Raw genomic sequence first — 20,787 nt, forward strand, 5'->3', positions numbered from 1 at the left:
AGCATGTCTTCTTGGAAATTTTTGGAATAGCTCAAAAAATAAGTTAGAATAATGATAATGATAATAATAATAATAACAACAACACAACATTGTTTATGTAATTCTAGTAAAATCTCTTGGACTCTTTGTTTGCTTGTTTGTTTTTTTTTTTTTTATACATATCTTACTTCAGCAAAAAAAAATTGTCATGTTTATTATTCATTACTATACAACATTATTACCAAGTTCCTATAGGTGTTTGCATATAAATTTTTGATTAATAAACATTGAGTTATAACTTATAATTTTTGTATATATTTTTATTAGATTTGAAAGGAAGTTTTATTTATATTTATAATCTAATAGATATTCTGTCAAAAAAATATCAAAATATTCGTCATCATATCAAATAGTCAACCAAAAGAATGTGTCACCAAATCATAAAAAAAACATATTAAAATTTTCAAATATATTATTTAGTTTTTCTAATTTTTATCTATATCAATATTGTAGATACTAAGATTTATTTTTATTTGTATTTGTATTATTTTTGTATAAACTGATGTTTATAATGTATAAATTTGATAAAGATGACTACAATTTTTATAACCATACAACAAATCAAAGCATCAAATATCTACTACTTTTCAATGCATGTGCCTTTTTTTGTAAATTAATTGAATATTCGAAATTTTTCTCTATTAGTTTAGAAGCTTCTATGGTTTTTTATAGTTATCTTAAATTTTTTATAAATATTTATAAGTATCTATAAGAGATTCTTTAAACTTCTAAAATATTTCATTGTACTTAAAACCTTATCTAAAAGAACTTACAAATTTGAAAATACTTAGTTGTCATAATACAAATAAGAGCATTCATCTAAGAGAACTTTATCTCTCTAACATGGATTTTGGAGCCATTGAAGTAGTACCTTGTTTTTTCATACACTTATGACAAATATGCTAAAATATTTAAGTTATTGGAAATGGGTTGGCTGCCTAACTTGCACTTGCAATATGGGCCTTCTATGGCTTCATGACTTACACTTTGTTGATTATTAGGCAAGTGTTGATTATTGGGCAACAACCATTTTTATATAAATCTCTATATAAAACACATAAGTAAATAACTTAGCACAATTTTTTCTTTCTTATGATTAAACTTTAGGAGTTGTTTCTTGAACAAAATTAACTAATTTTTTGCATATCGTCTGTAACAATAGCACAAGTTCAACTAGTATGTATGTATGTATATATATATATATATATATATATGCCAAAGATAGCACAAGTTCAACTAGTATGTATGTATATATGTATGTGTGTATATACATATATATATATATATATATATATATGCCAAAGATAGCACAAGTTCAACTAGTATGTATGTATGTATATATATATATATATATATATGCCAAAGATATGCTATGATAGATAGGAATAAGATGATCTAGACTCACATTTATTCCTTGATTATTTACTTTCTTACCAACGTGTAATAGATTCTTTAAAGTAAAAGGTTGGATCGTAACATTGTTCAATGGATGGATGGATGGATGAGCGAGGGTTCCATCAGACCCAGCCTCCATTTTGACCTCCTCGCGTGGCCATCGTCTCGCCTTACTTTCCACCTAATATTCTCGAGCAAGGTTCTCTTCGGACGTTCCCCAGTTGCGATATCGTCGTTGACTTAGCGAACGCGCTTTGGGAACAGCTAGTTGCCCACGCCCTATCGCAGTGATCGCCGCAACCGATTGTCGGTAGACTGCAACGCGCAATTCGAGATCCAGGGCGAAGACCCCATCTTCATCCCGACGGCCGGAGCCAAGAGGGGGTCTTGGTGGACTTCCTCCCTCTCTCCCCGATCTTGCAGACGCAAGTCAACCTCAACTAGTTGGGAGCTCTCTCGCCTTTTTCTCCTACCGCGCGCCCAAACTTGGTCTGAAAGCACACCACGATGTTTCTAGCCATGCATTTCGGCCCCGCACACCGATTATCTGCCGGTTTTGCTCGCATTGTTTAGTCTTCCATCGTTGCATCTCTTCAGTGCAATATGTCAGTCTCTTCAGATCGGATTCTAGACCAAGTTTCTCCTCTCGGTTGACCGTATTTCTGGTTCGAATGTGAAGCGGGAGGATTGACTGTGCGTGGGGGGAGGTTTCCGTCAGGAATTGTCGGTGATGATGTTGTTGTAATTCGATGGAGTTTTAACACAACTTACTAAAGTCATTTTGTTGAGCATTTTGCTATGAGTGTTGATGCGGATACTGTTGTGGATTGGATTTGTGAGGGGGAGGGGGAGGAGTGTGTGGCAGTGTGTGCGTCGTTGTAGCGGGTGTATGAGAGCTTCGTCGATCGAGAGGATGAGGTTTGAGATTAGGAATCGGAAAAGTCGATTGTGAAGTGTAGGTGAAAGTATTTTGGGAAGCAGGTGGATTTGACACAGTGATGGCGCCGCACTCGCACGTGCCGCACCTCGAGCGAAGGCGGGTGGTTGGGCGATGGGAGGAGCTAGTTTCGAAGGCGATTGATGCAAAGGGAAAGCGACCTTTTCTAAGGTTATCCCGTGGAGAGTACGAGGATACGGTAGTGCCACAATTCTTGCAGGAGCAGAACAATAAGATATCCGACATATTACAAACGGCTCATGATGTGGAGAACGATTATCCAATTGTCGCGCGTATCTGTACGTGGAACTATCAACTCCCCCCCCCCTTTTAATACTGATTCAATGCACGCCCTAGTACACGCTTTTGTACTCTGTCCAATTTGACGCTGCAACGCTTATTCCTGTCATAGAGAAGTTTTTTTTTTTTTTCTTTTTCTTTTTTTCGACTACAGCCGGCTCTTTGCTTACCACTTTCGACACTGTAAGGACTTCATATCTCAATATTTTTCAGTTGACTGAAGCAAGTAAGCAATAAGGTGGATTGCGAAGTGTAGTTATGGATTTTATTATCATCTAGCTTTGTAGTTGAAGGCGCCTGAGTTCAAGGTTGTATCATCTTTTTGATATCATTCATACATTTGTAATTAAGAGTATGCAACTTAAGCTTCATCTTCTTTTTCTTCTTCTCCTCCATATTCACATATAAAAAGTGTAGTTCAAATTATTCTTATGTAATATTTTCTTGTTTGCAACAGTATTTGAGTATGCTTACGACTTATCGCAAAAAATGGATCCAAAGAGTGAATCCAGGGGAGTGTTGCAGTTCAAGACGGGATTGCTAAAGGCTATCAAGGTAAAGCATGGAATGTTTAGTTTGGATGAGTGATTTTTGTTAAGCAGACTTAATATTGATTTGACCTCTGAAAACCTTGAATTGATGCTGGTGTTTAGATTTCATCAGCATGAACCACTTGTGATGCTCACGTTTCCGTTCATTCTGTACTTTCTTCTGCTACAGTTAAGAGCTGATGGGGAGAAAACAGATCGGAGTGAAGCTATAAGTATGCTTCAAGACTTTTACCAGTACTTAAAGGGTCATATTGATCGACTCGAGGATGAAAACGTGTCCCGGGAGCAACGCAAGAAATATAATAAAACGTATGTTACTCTTATGTCTCTCCTACTACCGTGATCCAGAGTTACTTGTATCATGTTTACGACCTAGTTAAGCTGTGCGAAAGCTTACGACTCATCGATTGTTGCATGACACTCTTATTTTCAAGACAAACCCAAATATCATGGGCAATTGGAGGATCCATACGAACTAGAAATCTTTACTACTGTTTTGCAAATTGTTCCAGCATTGCTTAATGCGTCATATATTTCCTCCGATGAGAACGTTTGCTCCATGTGTGTTTCCAGCATTGTTATTTATTTGTTTATTTTTCTTTTCTTTCCATTCTAATAGCAACTTCATTTCCTAATCTCCCTCTATTCGAAGCAATTCTTTTCAACTTCTCTACTTCTCCTCTCACTCAAACTAATCCAATGACAAAGTTTTGTAATTCCATAAGAAGTGATCAGGAGTATCGCACCTGGTACAATAGAAGAATTATCTGCATGCCAAATTGAAGCATGTTCCATGGAATTTGATGCAGACCCGAAGAGTGGACGGAGTTGAAAAGGAAAGTTTACATCACGTCACAGATTCTGAATGAGGTAGTTGATTACTTGAGTCCGAAAACGAATCAGGACGTGCAATTTGATTCAGACGTAAGTTTTCTTCGTTTACTCGCTCATTGGCATTTCTAAATCACACCTTTTCCGAAGCCAGTAATGGTCTTGATTATAGAACTGGTTGCCTTTTGTCTGATTGGGCCTTCAAATTTACTCGGGTGATCCTCAGACTATTGAAAGTTTGATGAACCCAGTTGCTTCTTTTTCTTTTTCTTTTTTCTTTTATTTTAAACGGGCTCGAGGTCTAACCTTTGTGACGATAGTACTGCAATGTTTACCAGGATTTTTTTTTAATTGGAGTAGAAAATTGCACTGCTGCAAGTAACTCACTACAGATTCATAAGTGAAATGATGGATAAATTTATAACTACATGCTTAGTAACCCTTTATCTTTCAGCTGAAAGAGGATCTGAAGAAGACTGCGGAAAAGGTTAACGATTTCAAAGCTTACAATATTATACCTTTTGAGGCTCCAGGCGTGGTTAATCCTTTTCAATACTCTCCAGAAGTAAGGCCCAGAACTCAACACTTTGTACTGACTCACAATACATGGGCATTGAGATCTTTTTCTCGAGATTTTGATTTCTGTTTGTCTCTGCTGATATATCAATATCCAGTTTACCCAGCATTCCGAGGTCTTTATTTATTGTAATTTTATCCTTGCACTCTAAAATGGGTCGAGATCTCCTCATTGCTGTCAGCAGAGCTTGACATAGGTGACATGGATTGTGAATGTAGATAACGGCTGCCATCAAAAGCATAGAGTTTGAGCCATCTGGTGGTCATGAATTCGGTGTCGACTTCAAGCCGCCAAAAATGAGGAACCTGGATATTTTCGACTTTTTCCAATATGCATTTGGGTTTCAGGTACTGTCTTTAAATTGAATCTATCGTCTTTTGTTTGAGTTTATAGATTAAGCATTCTACAACGAAATCCAAGTGTTACTACCCAGCGAGAACGCCTAGGGCATATAATCGAGTCACTTCTACTCGTACTTCTGGGACTGCACTTGGCTTGGTGTGATGTCTTTCTCTTCTGCTTTAACACCTGGAATATGGTTGCCTTGTGTTTTCATAATCTAGTTATGTTCCGGCACATTGCTGAGTACTAATGAATTTGACTTCGTCTGAGGATCAGGCTGACAACGTTTTGAACCAGCGAGAGCATCTACTCCTCCTTGTGGCCAACGCACAGTCACGCGTGAATGTTGGTTTCTATTTCTTCCTTTTTTAAAACTTATATGTATTCTGATGACATGGCTGGATCTTATATGTGAAGTGGAATAGACATCCGTTCCTCTATGTTTTGTTGAAACTTGCAGAATGGGGATTGTACAATGTAATATTGATTTGATACTGTGCATCATGTTCTCACAGAATATCGTGAAAGCCATCTCCAACGTAGAGGAAAAATTGCTGGGAAACTATGAACGATGGTGTAAATATGTGAAGAGGGTGAACTCTACGAGCCGGTAAGAACACGTGCTATTATCCAGCGTATTTATCTTACGTAGGTATTTAGCAGCCGACATTCTACCTGGATTCACTTGACCGTTGCATCATTTGAGACGCTGCTCACAAGTTGCTGCTGACTCGGTGAATGTGCACAAGTTATGTATATTCCTGGAATTTGACAGTTTAGAGCTGGAAATCAGCAGCAACTCATGACATTGTTCATGTAATTGTATGACGTAGTCACTAAGAATGGCATGGTTGGTTTGGTTTACACCAACTCGACTTCCGCATAGGAACATCGAATTCATTTAACTGATCTAAGGTCTTCTGATTCTTGGTTGGTATTGTATTACATAAAATATGTAGGAAACCACTAGATTCTTCTCCAAGATCAATGAAGCTCTTTTGGGCTGCCCTATATCTCTTGATCTGGGGAGAGGCAGCAAACGTGCGGTTCCTACCGGAGTGCCTTTGTTACATCTTCCATCATGTGAGTTTCTCCGCCTTGTTTAATTAGTAATTTCAAATACATCCAAATTAATGGCAAAAGGAGAGTATGACCTTTTCTTTTTTGTTTTGTTTTGTTTTCTTGTTGTCTATAACAACGGGTCTAATGAAAACAGTATTTTGAACTATGTTTGTATTTGGTGTACAGATGGCATTTGAGACTTATGAACTGCTGAATAATCCCTTCAATCAGAAGTCAACGATCCTCAAAGATTCTGAAACATTTCTTGATGCGATTATCAAACCCGTTTATGAAGTAGTGGCTGCGGTAAGATTCTAGGGGCCTGTTCGAGGTGGAGATTCACCTTGAGCCTGAATTTGTGGTGTTAACCGCTCTTATAGCTCGTAGAAACATAACTTTCTCAATTTAGTTCGAATAATATTTGGTTACTCCAGATCATCATCCTATCGTGATTTTTATGTGTGCAATCAAATGGTTTACTTCTGGTTTTTCTGGTTTTAAGGTTTATTGTTAATTTTATTTCTTTAACTACGGATTCATGTTACCAATTAGAGCCAGATTTTTAAAGTTGATATATCACCAACTATTATTCAACTCAGAGCTTGTGTTTTACATTTGCACACGATTTTGAGTCTCTTCACTTGAATCTCATGCAGGAAGCGAAGGTTTGTAACCATGGAAAATCTCCGCATTCAAGTTGGCGAAACTACGATGATTTTAATGAGTATTTCTGGGCTCCCTCTTGCTTTGAATTGAGTTGGCCGTGGAGGCTACATTCGGGCTTTTTTGTGAAGCCAATGCAGGTTTCTGATAAGGTCAAAAAATTTGTAAGTCAAAGCACCTGGCATGTGATTTGAATTCACACTTCTCACATAATCTCATAAATTGGAATTGATCTTTGTACTTAAGTACCGTTACGCCAAAGCTGTTGGTTATCGAATTTGAGGTTTGTAAGACTGATATGGGTGAATTTGGGATCTAGAAATTTCGAAAGGCACAAGACCAAATGCCACTTCTGGAACAAAACCATCGTTCGGAAGGAGAGCATGCGATGGAGAGGAAAGCAGGGAAATCTAATTTTGTCGAGCATCGCACCGGTTTTCACCTGTATCATAGCTTCCACCGACTTTGGATTTTCCTTGTCTGCATGCTTCAGGTTGAATAATTGTCTACACATTGCACCACAAATGTGTCCTAGTCCTTGGCAACAAGCATCCAATACAGATTTCATCCCACATAGCTTAGCCTCTAGTTTTGGACCTATTAATTCCTTTCTCTTCTATGGTTTATTGTAACACACATGTTTTTCCAATTAGATTTTAAATCGTACACTTTATGCTGGGACGTTGTTAATGGACTTCCTTCTTGATGCTGCTTCAGCAATTTTGTATTGGAGGACTTCTAAACTTGCTAGCCCTCTCACCTTGGAAACTAATCTACTGGTTCTGTACTGTTAGGGTCTTGCAATATTTGCCTTCTGTGATGGGAAGTTGAACAATGCCAACATCAAGTATGTCTTGAGTGTGGGTCCTACATATTTTATTATGAAACTTTTACAGTGTAAGCCAATCTTTCAGTTGATTGGATTTTATTTATTTACTTAGTTATTTATATTTTTGAAATCCCTGAGATCAAGATAGTTTCTTCGGGTTGCAATATGTGTCCATGGCAATTGCCAGCTCAGAAGATACCTTGCTTGAATCTCATAACGAAATGATGTAATTCAGAACTACGTGTAGGTTAGTATTTCGTTTTTATTTGTCATTCCTGAGGAAATGCTATTTCATGCTCGACAGTATTCACATCAAGCATTGATACGGTAATAAAATGGTCTTTTTCATGTTATTCAAGGATCCATTAAGACTGTGTATGGTTTTGCTAATAAATGTGTTGTGCAAGTTTGTAAACATTTCAAAGATTGTTATTAATTCTGTGCCCAGACTTGTGCGTGCTGTTTCTTATTATCTGTGTTCTGGTTAAGTGATGTTCTCTGATAAGTGCTACTTGTATTTTGCAGCTGCGTTAGATGTAATCCTAATGATCGGTGCATACAGAAGCACCCGGTACCGCACTGTGGCAAGAGTGTGGTTGAGTTTAATCTGGTTCGCTGGTTTCTCAGGAATTATTACCATCCTATATGTGTAAGCTGCTGACCATTGCTTGGAAGGTGAAAGATTTTGTGTGGCAATTATTTTCGGATGTAAGCTTATGCTCTTTATCATAGAAAAACCTTGCTGAAGTATGAATGTCTATCAACTTGACGACGTGTTGCGACTTTAAATTTCATTTAGTGAAGATGACGTGTCAACGAGTTGTTTTTCATCTTGACAGGAAAACAATTCAGGAACAAAATAGTGGATCAGGATTAAGTACATGGTTTAGGCTTTATTGCATTCCCTTGATATTCTACGGAGGATCTGAACTTTTTATTTGGCTGTTTTTAAACATGCCGGGGCTCCGAATACTAGCTGCGAGTTGTTCGAATTTTGGCCCCACAAGGTTTTTGAAGTGGGTGCACCAGGTACACATATGTGTTCAGTTTTCTTCTGTGTTCTCTTGTGGTATGGTTGCTGTGCAAAGTAAGCTAGAGTTATGAACAAATCCTCAGTTAGCATAATGTTCTTTTCAAAATTTATTCATTAGGAGCAATATTATGTGGGACGCGGGATGCGCGAAAGTTCCAGCGATTACTTTTCGTAAGCATTTCATCACCAACTCGTGAGCAATAAGCTTTATTGGTATTTTGAGGGCGGTTTCTGTTTTGAAATTTTCATAAACGCCCGAAATTAATACACGTCGAGTATAATTGAGGGGATTTTTCCTTGTTCATTCCACATTGGCTTCGTACACATGATCAGGAGTTAAAAAGTACTAATGAATATACTTCAGAAAGAAGGTTCTTCGTCTTTTGACATGAAACTGCTGGATACATCTTAGGTACCTCGTATTCTGGGCGATCGTCCTCGCATGCAAGTTCTCCTTCAGCTATTTCCTTCAGGTAGTTTCTTCTCTGGACATTTTCTCGTGTCTAGTGAGTCTGTTTCTAAAGAAGTGAGAAGTCCGGTGTGTCGGAGGATTAACCTACAAAAATGAGTGACTTGCAATGCAGATTAAAAGTATGGTGGGGCCAACCAGGATTATCATCGACCTCACAGACATCAATTATCGATGGAGGGATATTGTTTCAAAAAGTAACTCCTGTACAACGAACTTGTATTATCTGGGGTCCCAGTCTTTGCTGGATTCCCTACTCCATACAAACTAGCATGTTTTTCATCGTTGCATTTGGTTCTGGGTCGCTCAAGTGAGGATTGTAATTTGCTCGATTTTTTGTGCATTGTTCTGAATATTTCTTGGTGGTCTGTTTAAGGTAATCATAACGCGCTCACACTTGCTTCGTTATGGGCTCCAGTTGTGATGGTATCTATTCGCACCATCAGTCATTGTTTGAACCAGCTGTAGCTTTGGTTAGGATAATCTTACCTACATATGTAGAAGAATTCTGTCTGTTAATTTTTTATATTCCTCAAATTCAGAAATACGATGGTGTGAGGTGCTAGATATAGCACTGCTACCTAAGGACTAGTTAGAGAAATAGAGTATGATGCTTATAAATCAACCCGTAAAGATGTGTGTCGTTTCGTTCAATATAGTTGATTACATTGTGCCAACCTTTTAAACGTGCAGCGTGTGTTGTCAGATTTATTTTCTGGACCTACAAATTTGGTATACAGTTATATCTGCACTTGTTGGAGGTTTTGATGGAGCACGGATCGGACTCGGAGAGGTTGGCAGTTATTCGATGTCCCTGTGTACATTACATTTGTAGTGTGTCCTAGGCTTTTGAATTTCACTGTGTTGCTTCACAAGCTACTGAAATATCTCCATGTTGCGTGTGTAGGGCTCCTGTTGAGTATTTGATGCGTCTGTGGTTTTCATTTTTGAAATCTCTGTTAGTGAGGACGATTATCATATGCACTCCAGTGAAACTCTGGACTAGAGAAACATTAATACACTTCACCATGTTCGGTTGAGGTGGAGAAAAGTACGGTTTAGACTTCAAGATGATGCTTTTTTCTTCACCTTTCCGCTCATTACGTGCTCAATGTGGCAGATCCGAGACCTTGAAATGTTGCGTCGCCGCTTCTTTTCCTTGCCATCAGCATTTACGACGAAGCTGTTACCCCATGAATCCTTTCAGAAGTAAATACTCTACATTATCTGTGAAGTGTGTCTGTATGTGTGTATTATGCATTATGACGAGTTCCAAAACACGTGGAGCTTTAACTATTGAAGTCGTGATGCTAATCTGAATTTGTTCATTTATTATTGCAGAAATTCGAGGGAATCGGTTAACAACGATGAATCTAAGGTTAATGCCATGAAATTCGCCCCTATTTGGAACGAAGTGATCACATGCTTACGTGAAGAAGATCTTATCAGCAACAAGTAAGAAGGAATATAGTATTCTTGAGTGTTAGGAATGGCCAACTCTTGTTAGAACTTCTTCACTCTTTCACGTTATTCTTTTACCAAACATTTACATCTTGTCATGTAGTGCATCATCGCTGATCTTATTTTCCATCCATTCTGATGGAGATCTCATGCTTTTATTATTTTTGTGCAGGGAAAAGGAGTTGTTACTCATGCCTAATAATAAAGTTTCAAGAACGCCACCTTTAAACGATCTCTTATTGATCCAGTGGCCTCTGTTTTTATTATCTAATAAGGTCCGTATGGACATTTCTGCATGCTAATTAGCTCCGCGTTTAAGATGATTCATCCTAGTTCTATCCCTGCATAATCTGTCATTTACTGTATGTGGGTTCGATCTTGCTTGTCGATATGAAGTTCCTAATTTTGTGAAAGTTTCATAGTTGTCAAGGATGGGTTTTTGTGGTTAATGCAGGTATTTTCTGCAATTGACACGGTAAATGCATACAAACAATCTAAAAATAAGGAGCTGTGGGATAAAATAAAGGATGATCGCTATATGATGTATGCTGTACAAGAGGCCTACTATTCTTGTAAAAATATATTGGAGTACCTACTGGTGAAAGACCAAGGCGTTCTATGGTATGCTTCGAGCCTCATTAAAAATTAACCATGTATTGTGTTTTGTTGCGACATTCTCTAAGCTAGATTTTAGGTTAAGTCTATCGTGCGGAGGGTTTAATTTATCTTTGGTTTAAAGTTGCAAACTTGATGTTTCATAGAAGGTTTTGGACTGAATCCAAACTTGCACCACAATGGTACATACTCACATGATTAAATTTATTGTGAAGGATTTGGTTGGATTAGGCCCAAATTGATATGTATAATTTTGGGGTGATTTTCAAATTATCCACAGTGGTTCAGCGATTGAAGTTCTTTGGATTTCTAGTCGTCAAGTGTCGGAAGCAATGGTTTAGGCATGCTGGACTACTTACTGAAGAAGTCTTGATTCCTGATGATACATTGAGCTAGTCCTTAATATTGCCCTCTTGGAAGTCATGCTAATGTTAATGTTTCCGGTTGAGTGTCAGGGTTAAAAGCATTTTCGCCCTCGTGGAGGCTATCAAACCTGATGAACATTTGAATGACATATTTCGTTTCAATAAGCTTACGAAATTGCTGGATAAAGTTGCAAATCTGACGGGTGTTCTGGTAAACGGCACATTCAGTTTTGCGATTGATGGATTGATGTTTCTCTAACGCATCATGCTATAATGAATGCGGGCAGTTTTAGTACCTGATCGTGAGGATTATTCTTGCGTGATAAATTTTCTTCGCCTGGTCCCTGTGTAACAGATCAATGAGGCTGCGAATGAGGTTTTTACAGTTGCTGCAGTTCGGGAAAAATTACTAGATCTTTATGACATGGTGACAAGGGACTTTGTGAGGTTTGAATCCAAATTAGTTTCACTCTTCGTTCTGTTCTTCCATAAGCTATTTTGAATCGTAGGTGACTCATACATTTTTTCTGATAGCAAGCTGATCCTGTCATGGTTTGGGAATAGGGAGGAAACTAACGTTTCAGTGGATCAACAACTATTTTCAGAGTTTTCTCTCCCAACTCATGAATTCGTACGTTTCTTTCAACTTTCGCCTGTGAACTATATGTGTCATTTACTGTAACGTTCGGCTCTCTGTGGCGCATACTTTCTTGCACTCGAATTCTACTGCCTCGTATTCTGGAAAGGTCATTTTGAAGCCCAGTAGTCCCTGCTTGCTTTGGAGTTTAGGACGCAACCAATTAGAATAAACTACAGGTATCATTCCCTGGCTCACGTCAAGTTGGTTTCACCATATTGACCATGGTTTGGCTTGATTGTTTTGATGTACAGATTTCACAAGTTCGTAGACTGAACAGTATTTTGACAAGTAAGGAATCAGCCTCAGAAGTTCCAGTGAATGAAGAGGCTCGCAGACGCTTGGAGTTCTTTAGCAACTCTTTGTTTATGACAATGCCCAAATCACCTCCTGTCCGTAAAATGTTTTCTTTCAGGTCAGTTCTTCGGTTTTCCACTTTGTTCCAATCGTTGTTTAAAAATATGAATGGAACAGGTATTTTTATTTGTGGGAGGTTCTCTCATGTATTGCATGTTGCTCTTTTTAAAATGAATGGATGTATTTTTTCCTACTGCTCAAAACGACATGTGCTATCAGTCCTCTAGTCAAACTAACGAAATCTGTCTTTTCGGATGGTTGTTCAGTGTGTTCACGCCGTACTACTCAGAGGATGTGATTTACAGTATCGAAAAGCTAACTAAACCAAACGATGATGGTATCTCCATAATATATTATCTGAGTACTATTGTTCCAGGTTTGTGTTATTCTCTGGTCCCAGATTATCCCATGTTTTTGCAGGACTTTACCCTTGGTGTGTAATATTTTTGAAGAATGTTCGCGTTGGCATCATTTTGCGGGCGATTTAATTTATTGCTTTCAAATTTAACAGAATAGCCTTGTTTAGTTTAGTTAAGTTTGTGTTCTTGCTATCGTCATGTTTTGTAGATGAATGGAAAAACTTTCTGGAGAGACAATTCCCAAATGACCTTGAAGCTCGGAGGATTTTTGCGAAGACAGTCCTCCCTAAGAAGGATTATAAGAAGGAGAAGGAAAAATCGAGAAGCCTGGACGATCTGGTGGATGAGGACAAGAACCAGCTACGTCTTTGGGCTTCATATCGAGGACAGACTCTTGCGAGGACAGGTGAGTGCAGTATCCGCTGTGTTGGTTTCATCTGTATCTCAATGAATTTGAATATCAAGATAGGATAATACGTGTCAAGAATCCGGGAAGAATCGATTGGGTCCCTTCACTGGAATTTTCAAAACATTTTTATTCTTTTTGTCTCTTCCGTGTAAGGTATTTAGCTTTCTTGGCTCCCATCTTCGTATAGGTTGGCGATTCTGAAATCTGTGACCGATTTCGAACCCTTCACATTGACCATTCTTTCATGCATTGCAGTTCGTGGGATGATGTACTATAAAAAGGCTCTTATATTACAAGCAGAACAGGAGTCCACTTATGGATCAGGTAACTGCCTTGGGGTTGTCGAATGGTTACTCAGTAAGATTGTACTGGATAGCCATTCTATCATCATATTTCGTTATTGTACCCAACACTCTGTCCTCCATTTATACGTTTGTTGCGGATTGAAGCAGAGGATTTAGAACAAGGACTTCATCATTCAACACCTAGTTCTCCATCAGATTCAGGTGTCGTAACTGCTCGAGCTCAGGCGGAGTTGAAGTTTCTTTATGTTGTTAGTGCTCAACTTTACGGGGAACAAAAGCAGTCTACCAATCCTGAAGATCGGCAAAGAGCTACAGATATTAAGTGGTTGATGAAAGAGTGTGTTCACTTCCAATGTTCTAAATTTATGTTTTTGATGCACGATTATTATGTTTTTGAATGATCATTTCTTACTTGTAAATTTCTAAAGGATACCTTATAGATGTTTTGAGATGTTATTTTATTGTAATCCTTGTGACCTTTATTAGATGATTTTCCTCTTTCCGTTGGAAGTTTCATCTCGGCCTCCATCGCAAGCTGAATTTTTCTTTGCATCAATATTTTGGCAGATATGATTCTTTAAGAATTTCCTACATTCACAAGGCCAAGGTGACGAAGCGGGACAAGACGAAAGTTTACGAATACTATTCTAAACTCATGAAAGGATTGCCGGATGGGAATGATCAGGTGCTGATTCTAAGAATGCTGGTCTTAAGAATTTCTAATGCTTTCAGCTGCTTCCATCTAATTATTGTACGTCTAGAGGTTATGTACTGCATAAGACATCATGAAGCCTCGAGATACTAAGTCGTTTGAGAATGTCAGCCATTTTTGACCGATTGGACATATTTTGATCAAACTCACCTTCGAAACGCCAGCATCACACTGGAATGAAACCGTATTAAAATACACGTTAGTCTTCCATGCTTGACATATGTTTGTTTGACATGTGTGCATGCACAAATGAAGCTAAGAATGCTTATTTTGTACAGTGTCAAATGAAACCCCACAATGGTGAAAAGTGTAGTATCACTCGTACTGGCGTGTCCGTAGTTTCTTTTATCTTGCAGTAGACTTCTTACTGACATAATGTCTCAGGGAAGTCCATAATGGAAAACTCAAAAAGTTGACGAGTTAAAGTTACAAAAATCCGGTCGGAGCATGTTCACAAGTTGGCAACTTACTTCGCCTTAATTTGTACTAAATAATTAAGTGTTTTGTTTTAGATTTTTCATCATGATCTTTCCGTTCTAATGAATGTAGGAGATAAAACAAAAGTTAAGCCTCATCTGCCAGCAGAGACCCACCGTGACGTCGAAATGTGCAATAGGTATAGGTCAACTCCGAAATTCTGTTGATTTGTTACTATCTGCAGGAAATCTACTCCATAAAATTGCCTGGAGAAGTTATTCTGGGAGAGGGCAAGCCTGAAAACCAAAACCATGCAATTGTATTTACTCGTGGAGAGGCCATTCAAACTATTGACATGAACCAGGTACATCCCTCTCTCTCTAGCTCTCTCTCTCTCTCGCTGTATATATATATATATATATATATATATATATGTTTTAGTTCCTTTGTGACAAACTTGGGGTGGCGATTTGTTCGAACACCTGCACAGTAGTTACACAGTTTTTCGTTGATGAGAAGTGTCATCATATTTCGGAGCACGTTGCATTGACGCAGGAGCACTACTTAGAAGAAACTTTTAAGATGAGGAACCTCCTAGAAGAATTTGAAATCCAATATGGGGGTCGGTTTCCTACCATTCTTGGTGTTCGTGAGCATGTTTTCACTGGAAGGTAGACTTATTTTCAGCATCTTACCTTTCATTAGCTTTAATCTGAAAGTTATGCATTGTTAAGCACTGTTGAAGGACAGAATATCAATCTATCCACTCTTACCCAATCGATCATCTTACGGAGAGCTTCCAAAAATTCATCCTCTGGAGGTCATTTCTGAGCCCTCCCTAACCATCTCTCTGGTTGCAGTGTTTCTTCTTTGGCGTGGTTCATGTCACTGCAGGAGCGGAGCTTCGTTACTTTGGGACAACGGGTTCTTGCAAAACCACTCAAGTTAGTATTTTTTGAATCTTAGATACACTGCGTTAATTTTGTGCTTAATATTCGCATGGAATCTTCATCCGTTGGAATCTCTTGGATGCAAGTTCTTGTGAGCGTACACGATGAATTTTTTTACTCCGTTTCTCTTTCTGTAGCTGCTGTTCAGTTCTCATGCCTATCCACAAAATCGGGGAATTCCGATTTGTTTCTATTATCTGGAAACCAATAGTTCCCTTTCGACTATTTAGTTAGCAATTTACTGTGTGTTTTACAGAGTGAGAATGCACTATGGGCATCCAGATGTCTTTGACCGCATTTTCCACATCACAAGGGGAGGCATTAGCAAGTCATCCAAGCAGATCAATCTTAGTGAAGACATTTTTGCAGGTTTAATAAATCACTTGACATGACGATCTTTTGGCTAGGATTTTATGCTTGTTGCAGAGTATGGGAAAACTACAGATAATGAAATTTGTTACGCATTTCCATGTTTGGCATGGGTTGAGAGTCCTCCCTCTATGGCATACTTTACGTTGTCTGTGTCTGTCATCGATAGCATGTTTTCTAGTTTATAATGATAAACTTTCTCACTTCTTTTGCAGGGTTCAATTCCACTTTACGACTAGGGAATATTACTCATCATGAATATATTCAGGTCGCACGCATTCATACACGCATCGGACGCCTTTGGTGATTAATCCAATCTGTAGTAGTTATGTTTTGAAATGAGCACTTCAATTTACAATTGTTGATTTGGTTCTGTGTATTTTCAGTGTGGCAAAGGGCGAGATGTGGGATTGAATCAAATTGCGGCATTTGAAGGGAAAGTAGCTTCTGGAAATGGGGAGCAAACCCTTAGTCGTGATATTTATCGGTTGGGCCATCTATTTGACTTCTTTCGAATGATGTCTTTCTTCTTTACTACAGTCGGTTACTACTTCACGACTATGGTACGTTCTGCACTATCTATTGTCAGTTTAATTTTAGAAGTTCGAGGTGAATGTAAGCAGATTATGCTTGTTTTTCCTATATTTCTTCCTTTTATTGATTTTGTCTTATGTTGTTTGAATCTATGTATGTTTCAGTAAGAATTTTGTCATCTTTGTTTCACTTGGTTTCTGGCAGTTGACTGTCTTGACCGTATATGTGTTCCTTTACGGCAAGGTATACCTGGTATGTTCTATCATATGACAACTTCATCATCTTTTGAACTCAGATTTGTTTTACCATATGATTGCTTAACTTTTTTTCATATTTATTCAATTCATATATAAAATTGTCCTTCTGTTTTTTCTTTCCTGTACTGGAATATATATCCCTTGTGTACCTATCTATACATTGTCTATACGTTGCTGTGTCTAGTGCATCTAGTTATCGAGCTTTAGATATATGGTCTGCTGTTATTCAAGTCCCTTAACTTCACAAATGGAAGAAACCTTTTACAAGTTACCAAAATAGCTCCACAAAGACGTACCACATAGCGTGGATAACTCATATGATCTGTATCTCGCCAGTGTCAAATTTGAAAACTTTGGACATTTCCTGATTTTGATTTTCGGGAACAGGCACTATCTGGAGTGGACGCACAACTCAAAATTAAAGGTCTTGCCTCTAATGTGGCATTACAATCAGCACTTGATACACAATTTTTATTGCAAATTGGTGTTTTCACTGCTGTACCGATGATCATGAATTTCATTCTGGAGGAGGGACTATTGCGGGTAATAAATACATCCAACTGTGTTGTCAACCAGAAGCTTGACTCTAATTTCCGAAACTCATTACGCCTCGTATATCTTTCGTTGAACTAGATCAGGGCAGCAAATCACAAAAACATGGCTACCTGGAAACCTAGCGGTCAAGTATATCTTAATAATGTGTAGCTATTCATCATGACTTGCTAGTGTGTTGCTGTTGTAAGACTTCACCCCTTTGCCTAGTTGTGTCAATTGTACCTTTTCCTTTTATTGCCATTAGCTCTCATTCTGTATTACACACTGTTATTTATTCTTTCTGACATTTCGAACCACTGGGATTGCAGGCAATTACAAGTTTTTTCACAATGCAGTTTCAATTGAGTTCAGTCTTCTTCACCTTTTCGCTTGGGACAAGAACACACTATTTCGGCCGCACCATTCTCCACGGAGGTGCCAAGGTTTACTGTCTTCGCCTTTCTCTCCAAGAACTGCATTTGTTTAGAAAGTTTGCAATCGAAATACCAAATGAGACATTCAAGAAGTTATGATGTGGAAACTTTTGCTACCAGAGATTGAGTTCTCTCGTATTCTACAGTACTGCTGCTAAACTAAATCAGAAATTATAGTTGGTGCATGTCCATAGGTTATTTAAATTTTTGATACAAGCTTTGACGTGTTCATTGCTCGACATTACTCGACAGATTTCCAGAGTGTCACTTAGCGAACAAGTCGCTTTCTATTTGTCAAGGCATACTATACCTGTATTTATGGATGGATCCTGATTCTTAATATTAGTTGACTGTTATTTCACGCAGTATGCAAGCACTGGACGAGGATTCGTTATCGAACATATCAAATATGCTGAAAATTATCGAAATTACTCCAGAACCCATTTTGTGAAAGCGTAAGTTAACTCTTGACCACAGTGTTCCCGCATGCGTATAGTTATTTTGATCAATGTATTAGACCACACAAGTTATATTCCATCCTCAAGAGTGGAAATGCCTCCGGTTCACAACTTTCTCCTCGGTGTAGGTTGGAGATTATGCTGCTGCTTATTGTGTACCTGATATACGGAGCTCCAGAACGGACAACTTTCACCTACATCTTACTTACATTTAGCAGTTGGTTTCTTGCCGTCGCATGGCTATGGGCTCCTTACATATTTAATCCCTCGGGATTCGAGTGGCAAAAGTGAGTACCACGCAATTCTTCACCTTAACTCAGATATCCTGGTTCTCTTACTGTCATGCCTGGTACTTTCTTCCTCTATATCAACTTCTCATTCATAATTCTGTCACCTACACACAGGACTGTGAAAGACTTCGAAAATTGGACAAACTGGATGTTCCAACAAGAAGGCCAGGATGAAAAGGATGATAAATGCTGGGAAGTCTGGTGGAAGGGCCAAATATCACACATTCGAACGCTCCGGGGGCGATTTTGGGAGATAGCACTCAGCTTGCGGTTTTTCATGGTCCAGTACGGTGTTGCGTATTCTCTTAATGTCGCTGGCCATGACAAGAGTTTCCGGGTTAGTAGTCTGCCCTCTGCGCTTATTTCCACATTGTTAAGAACCATGTCTGCATTCGAGGATATTTGTTAGCACGACGACTATTGCTCCCTGTTCTAAATCATCTGGCCACAATGCATGAGTTACTTGCCATGACATGTGTCATTTCCACAAGCGCCAAACACTAACATAGTTCTATCTTTGTCACTGTGATTTTATTCGGTTATGATTGTGACATGCAGGTGTATGGGTTCTCCTGGTGTGTGCTAGTGCTTATAGTGGTGTTATTCAAGGTGAGCAGCATTAACTGGCCGCTGTTTCGAATCCACTTTTACTTGTTAATCTTCCTTTCCAAAGTTATGTGTAGGAAGTCGGAGCTGTTTGGATTTGATTGTACATTTTCTGTTAAATTCATTTTTACTTCGGTATTTGGTGTGAAGGTGTTTTCCTTGAGCAAGAAATCTTTGGCGAATTTCCAGCTCATAGTACGAATCCTTCAATTAGTTGTGTTCTGCGGCGTCATCTGCGGCTTGATTTTCACTGTAGCTTTCACAAGTCTTACGATCGGCGACGTGTTTGCAAGTGTGTTATCACTTATCCCCACGGGTTGGGGCCTTCTATCTGTGAGAATCTCCTCACTCTTACCGAGGCTGTTTTCCGCACTTTTTTTAGTATTTTTTGTTGTTTTAACATCTAGAGCTGTATTCTCATCTACTAAGGTCTCAGAAAGATCGAGATTCAAATATAGAGATCTTATTGAAACCGCTTGTATCTTCTTTGAATGGCAACAGATCGCAATTGCATTAAAGCCAGTGATGAAAAAACTGCGCTTGTGGAAGTTCGTTCTAGCTATAGCAAGACTGTACGACGTATTCATTGGAGCAATTGTGTTCATTCCCATAGCCTTTCTATCCTGGTTCCCATTCGTCTCCACCTTCCAGACTCGTCTTGTCTTCAACCAGGCGTTCAGTAGAGGACTAGAGATATCAACCCTGCTGGCTGGAGGCAACCCTGACGTTGCCGGAAATCAATCCCAGCATTCAAAAACTAGGTAACGTTATCAATTTTGTATAGGTAGTGAATTATTACTGCCTCAGTTAGCATTCTAAATCTATTGAAATTAGTGTATTTGTTAGGCGGTTACTCTTCAAACTTTGGTGGTAGCATCTTTTTGCAAAATACCTAATGTACAGTTCTGTATGGAACTGAACATGTACTTTAAAATGTAATGTTGATGAGAAGAGTTTGGAGTACTCGTGAACATTCTATAGTATCGATTTTAGCCACAATATGAACCAATGTTGACACAATCGGTGAACTTAGTGATCAATCCTTTTTGACATTAATACCCTTAAACCAGTTCTGAGTTCTCTTGGGTTTAAAGCATGGGCTCCTATGGATGTTCAAAGTTGTGGGTCTTAACCAAGTCAAGTAAAATGGTTCCTTAGACAATTGGGTTTTTCTATATTATAAATGAATTCGTGACAATTGCTTTTTTTTTTCCAATTGACAACTGATAAATCCATGAGGATTGCTTTTCTTTAGAGCCCATGGATGAATTCTTTTGTTAGCACAACATGTTGTAGGATCAGCAACGAATTTAAAAGGGAGATCTTAGAGCAACAGAAACAAGGTTTTTCTATCTGTTATGTTGTAGATAAATATATTAAGAAAAGATTTACATCTTGCACATATACATGTGGATGGTAAAACTTCTATTAATCCTCAAATATGGCTATTTTTGAACATGTAACTCAAAACAATGGTTTCAAACAAAACAAATCACCTCTACCATATGTAGATTATTTATTAATATTTAATACTTCACAACAAAACATTAAAAAATCAAACAACCTCAAGCATTTTAAAATCCTACTATACATCCTAATTTATAACAACTTCCAATTTATAGTAGTAGATTATAGAAATCAAAAAGCATTAGCAATGTTCTAGTTTTTTATTACAAAACCTATATATGAA

At 38.2% G+C, this 20,787-nt stretch overlaps 1 protein-coding gene across 2 annotated transcripts; it reads left to right on the plus strand.

Annotated features, from left to right (window-relative positions):
- The first annotated feature begins 1,915 nt into the window (after positions 1 to 1,915).
- LOC112281705 (callose synthase 9) lies at positions 1,916 to 20,177 on the plus strand. 2 transcript variants are annotated; one of them, XM_024518525.3, is made up of 48 exons: positions 1,916 to 2,670; positions 3,129 to 3,226; positions 3,392 to 3,531; positions 4,032 to 4,146; positions 4,508 to 4,618; positions 4,849 to 4,977; positions 5,249 to 5,317; positions 5,488 to 5,582; positions 5,932 to 6,055; positions 6,221 to 6,340; positions 6,691 to 6,861; positions 7,017 to 7,190; positions 7,492 to 7,594; positions 8,052 to 8,175; positions 8,366 to 8,555; positions 8,678 to 8,730; positions 8,972 to 9,032; positions 9,144 to 9,225; positions 9,405 to 9,454; positions 9,735 to 9,821; positions 10,149 to 10,237; positions 10,370 to 10,483; positions 10,662 to 10,764; positions 10,944 to 11,110; positions 11,560 to 11,680; positions 11,825 to 11,916; positions 12,034 to 12,100; positions 12,361 to 12,521; positions 12,730 to 12,839; positions 13,031 to 13,228; positions 13,487 to 13,555; positions 13,684 to 13,873; positions 14,104 to 14,221; positions 14,910 to 15,029; positions 15,221 to 15,336; positions 15,526 to 15,609; positions 15,872 to 15,984; positions 16,200 to 16,252; positions 16,371 to 16,547; positions 16,723 to 16,770; positions 17,163 to 17,318; positions 17,639 to 17,752; positions 18,110 to 18,198; positions 18,330 to 18,488; positions 18,606 to 18,828; positions 19,050 to 19,100; positions 19,248 to 19,430; positions 19,599 to 20,177. In XM_024518525.3, the coding sequence occupies exons 1-48, from the start codon at positions 2,433 to 2,435 to the stop codon at positions 19,860 to 19,862; spliced, it is 5,883 nt and encodes a 1,960-aa protein (XP_024374293.1). In that variant the 5' UTR covers positions 1,916 to 2,432; the 3' UTR covers positions 19,863 to 20,177. The 2 variants fall into 2 exon arrangements, with proteins under 2 accessions (XP_024374293.1, XP_024374292.1); XM_024518524.3 differs by having other exon boundaries at positions 1,975 to 2,670; positions 13,681 to 13,873.
- The last annotated feature ends 610 nt before the right edge of the window (positions 20,178 to 20,787 follow it).

This window comes from Physcomitrium patens, chromosome 4 (assembly GCF_059467195.1).
Source record: "Physcomitrium patens ecotype Gransden chromosome 4, ASM5946719v1, whole genome shotgun sequence".
In the NCBI taxonomy this organism is placed as follows: Eukaryota; Viridiplantae; Streptophyta; class Bryopsida; order Funariales; family Funariaceae; genus Physcomitrium; species Physcomitrium patens.

Excerpts from the sequence above, each read along its gene's own strand:
- LOC112281705 (XM_024518524.3), top strand. The coding sequence starts at position 2,433 with ATGGCGCCGCACTCGCACGTGCCGCACCTCGAGCGAAGGCGGGTGGTT. Across the intron at positions 4,978-5,248 it reads AATATGCATTTGGGTTTCAG|GCTGACAACGTTTTGAACCA; the intron begins GTACTGTCTTTA and ends TCTGAGGATCAG. Across the intron at positions 16,771-17,162 it reads TTTACGGCAAGGTATACCTG|GCACTATCTGGAGTGGACGC; the intron begins GTATGTTCTATC and ends TTTCGGGAACAG.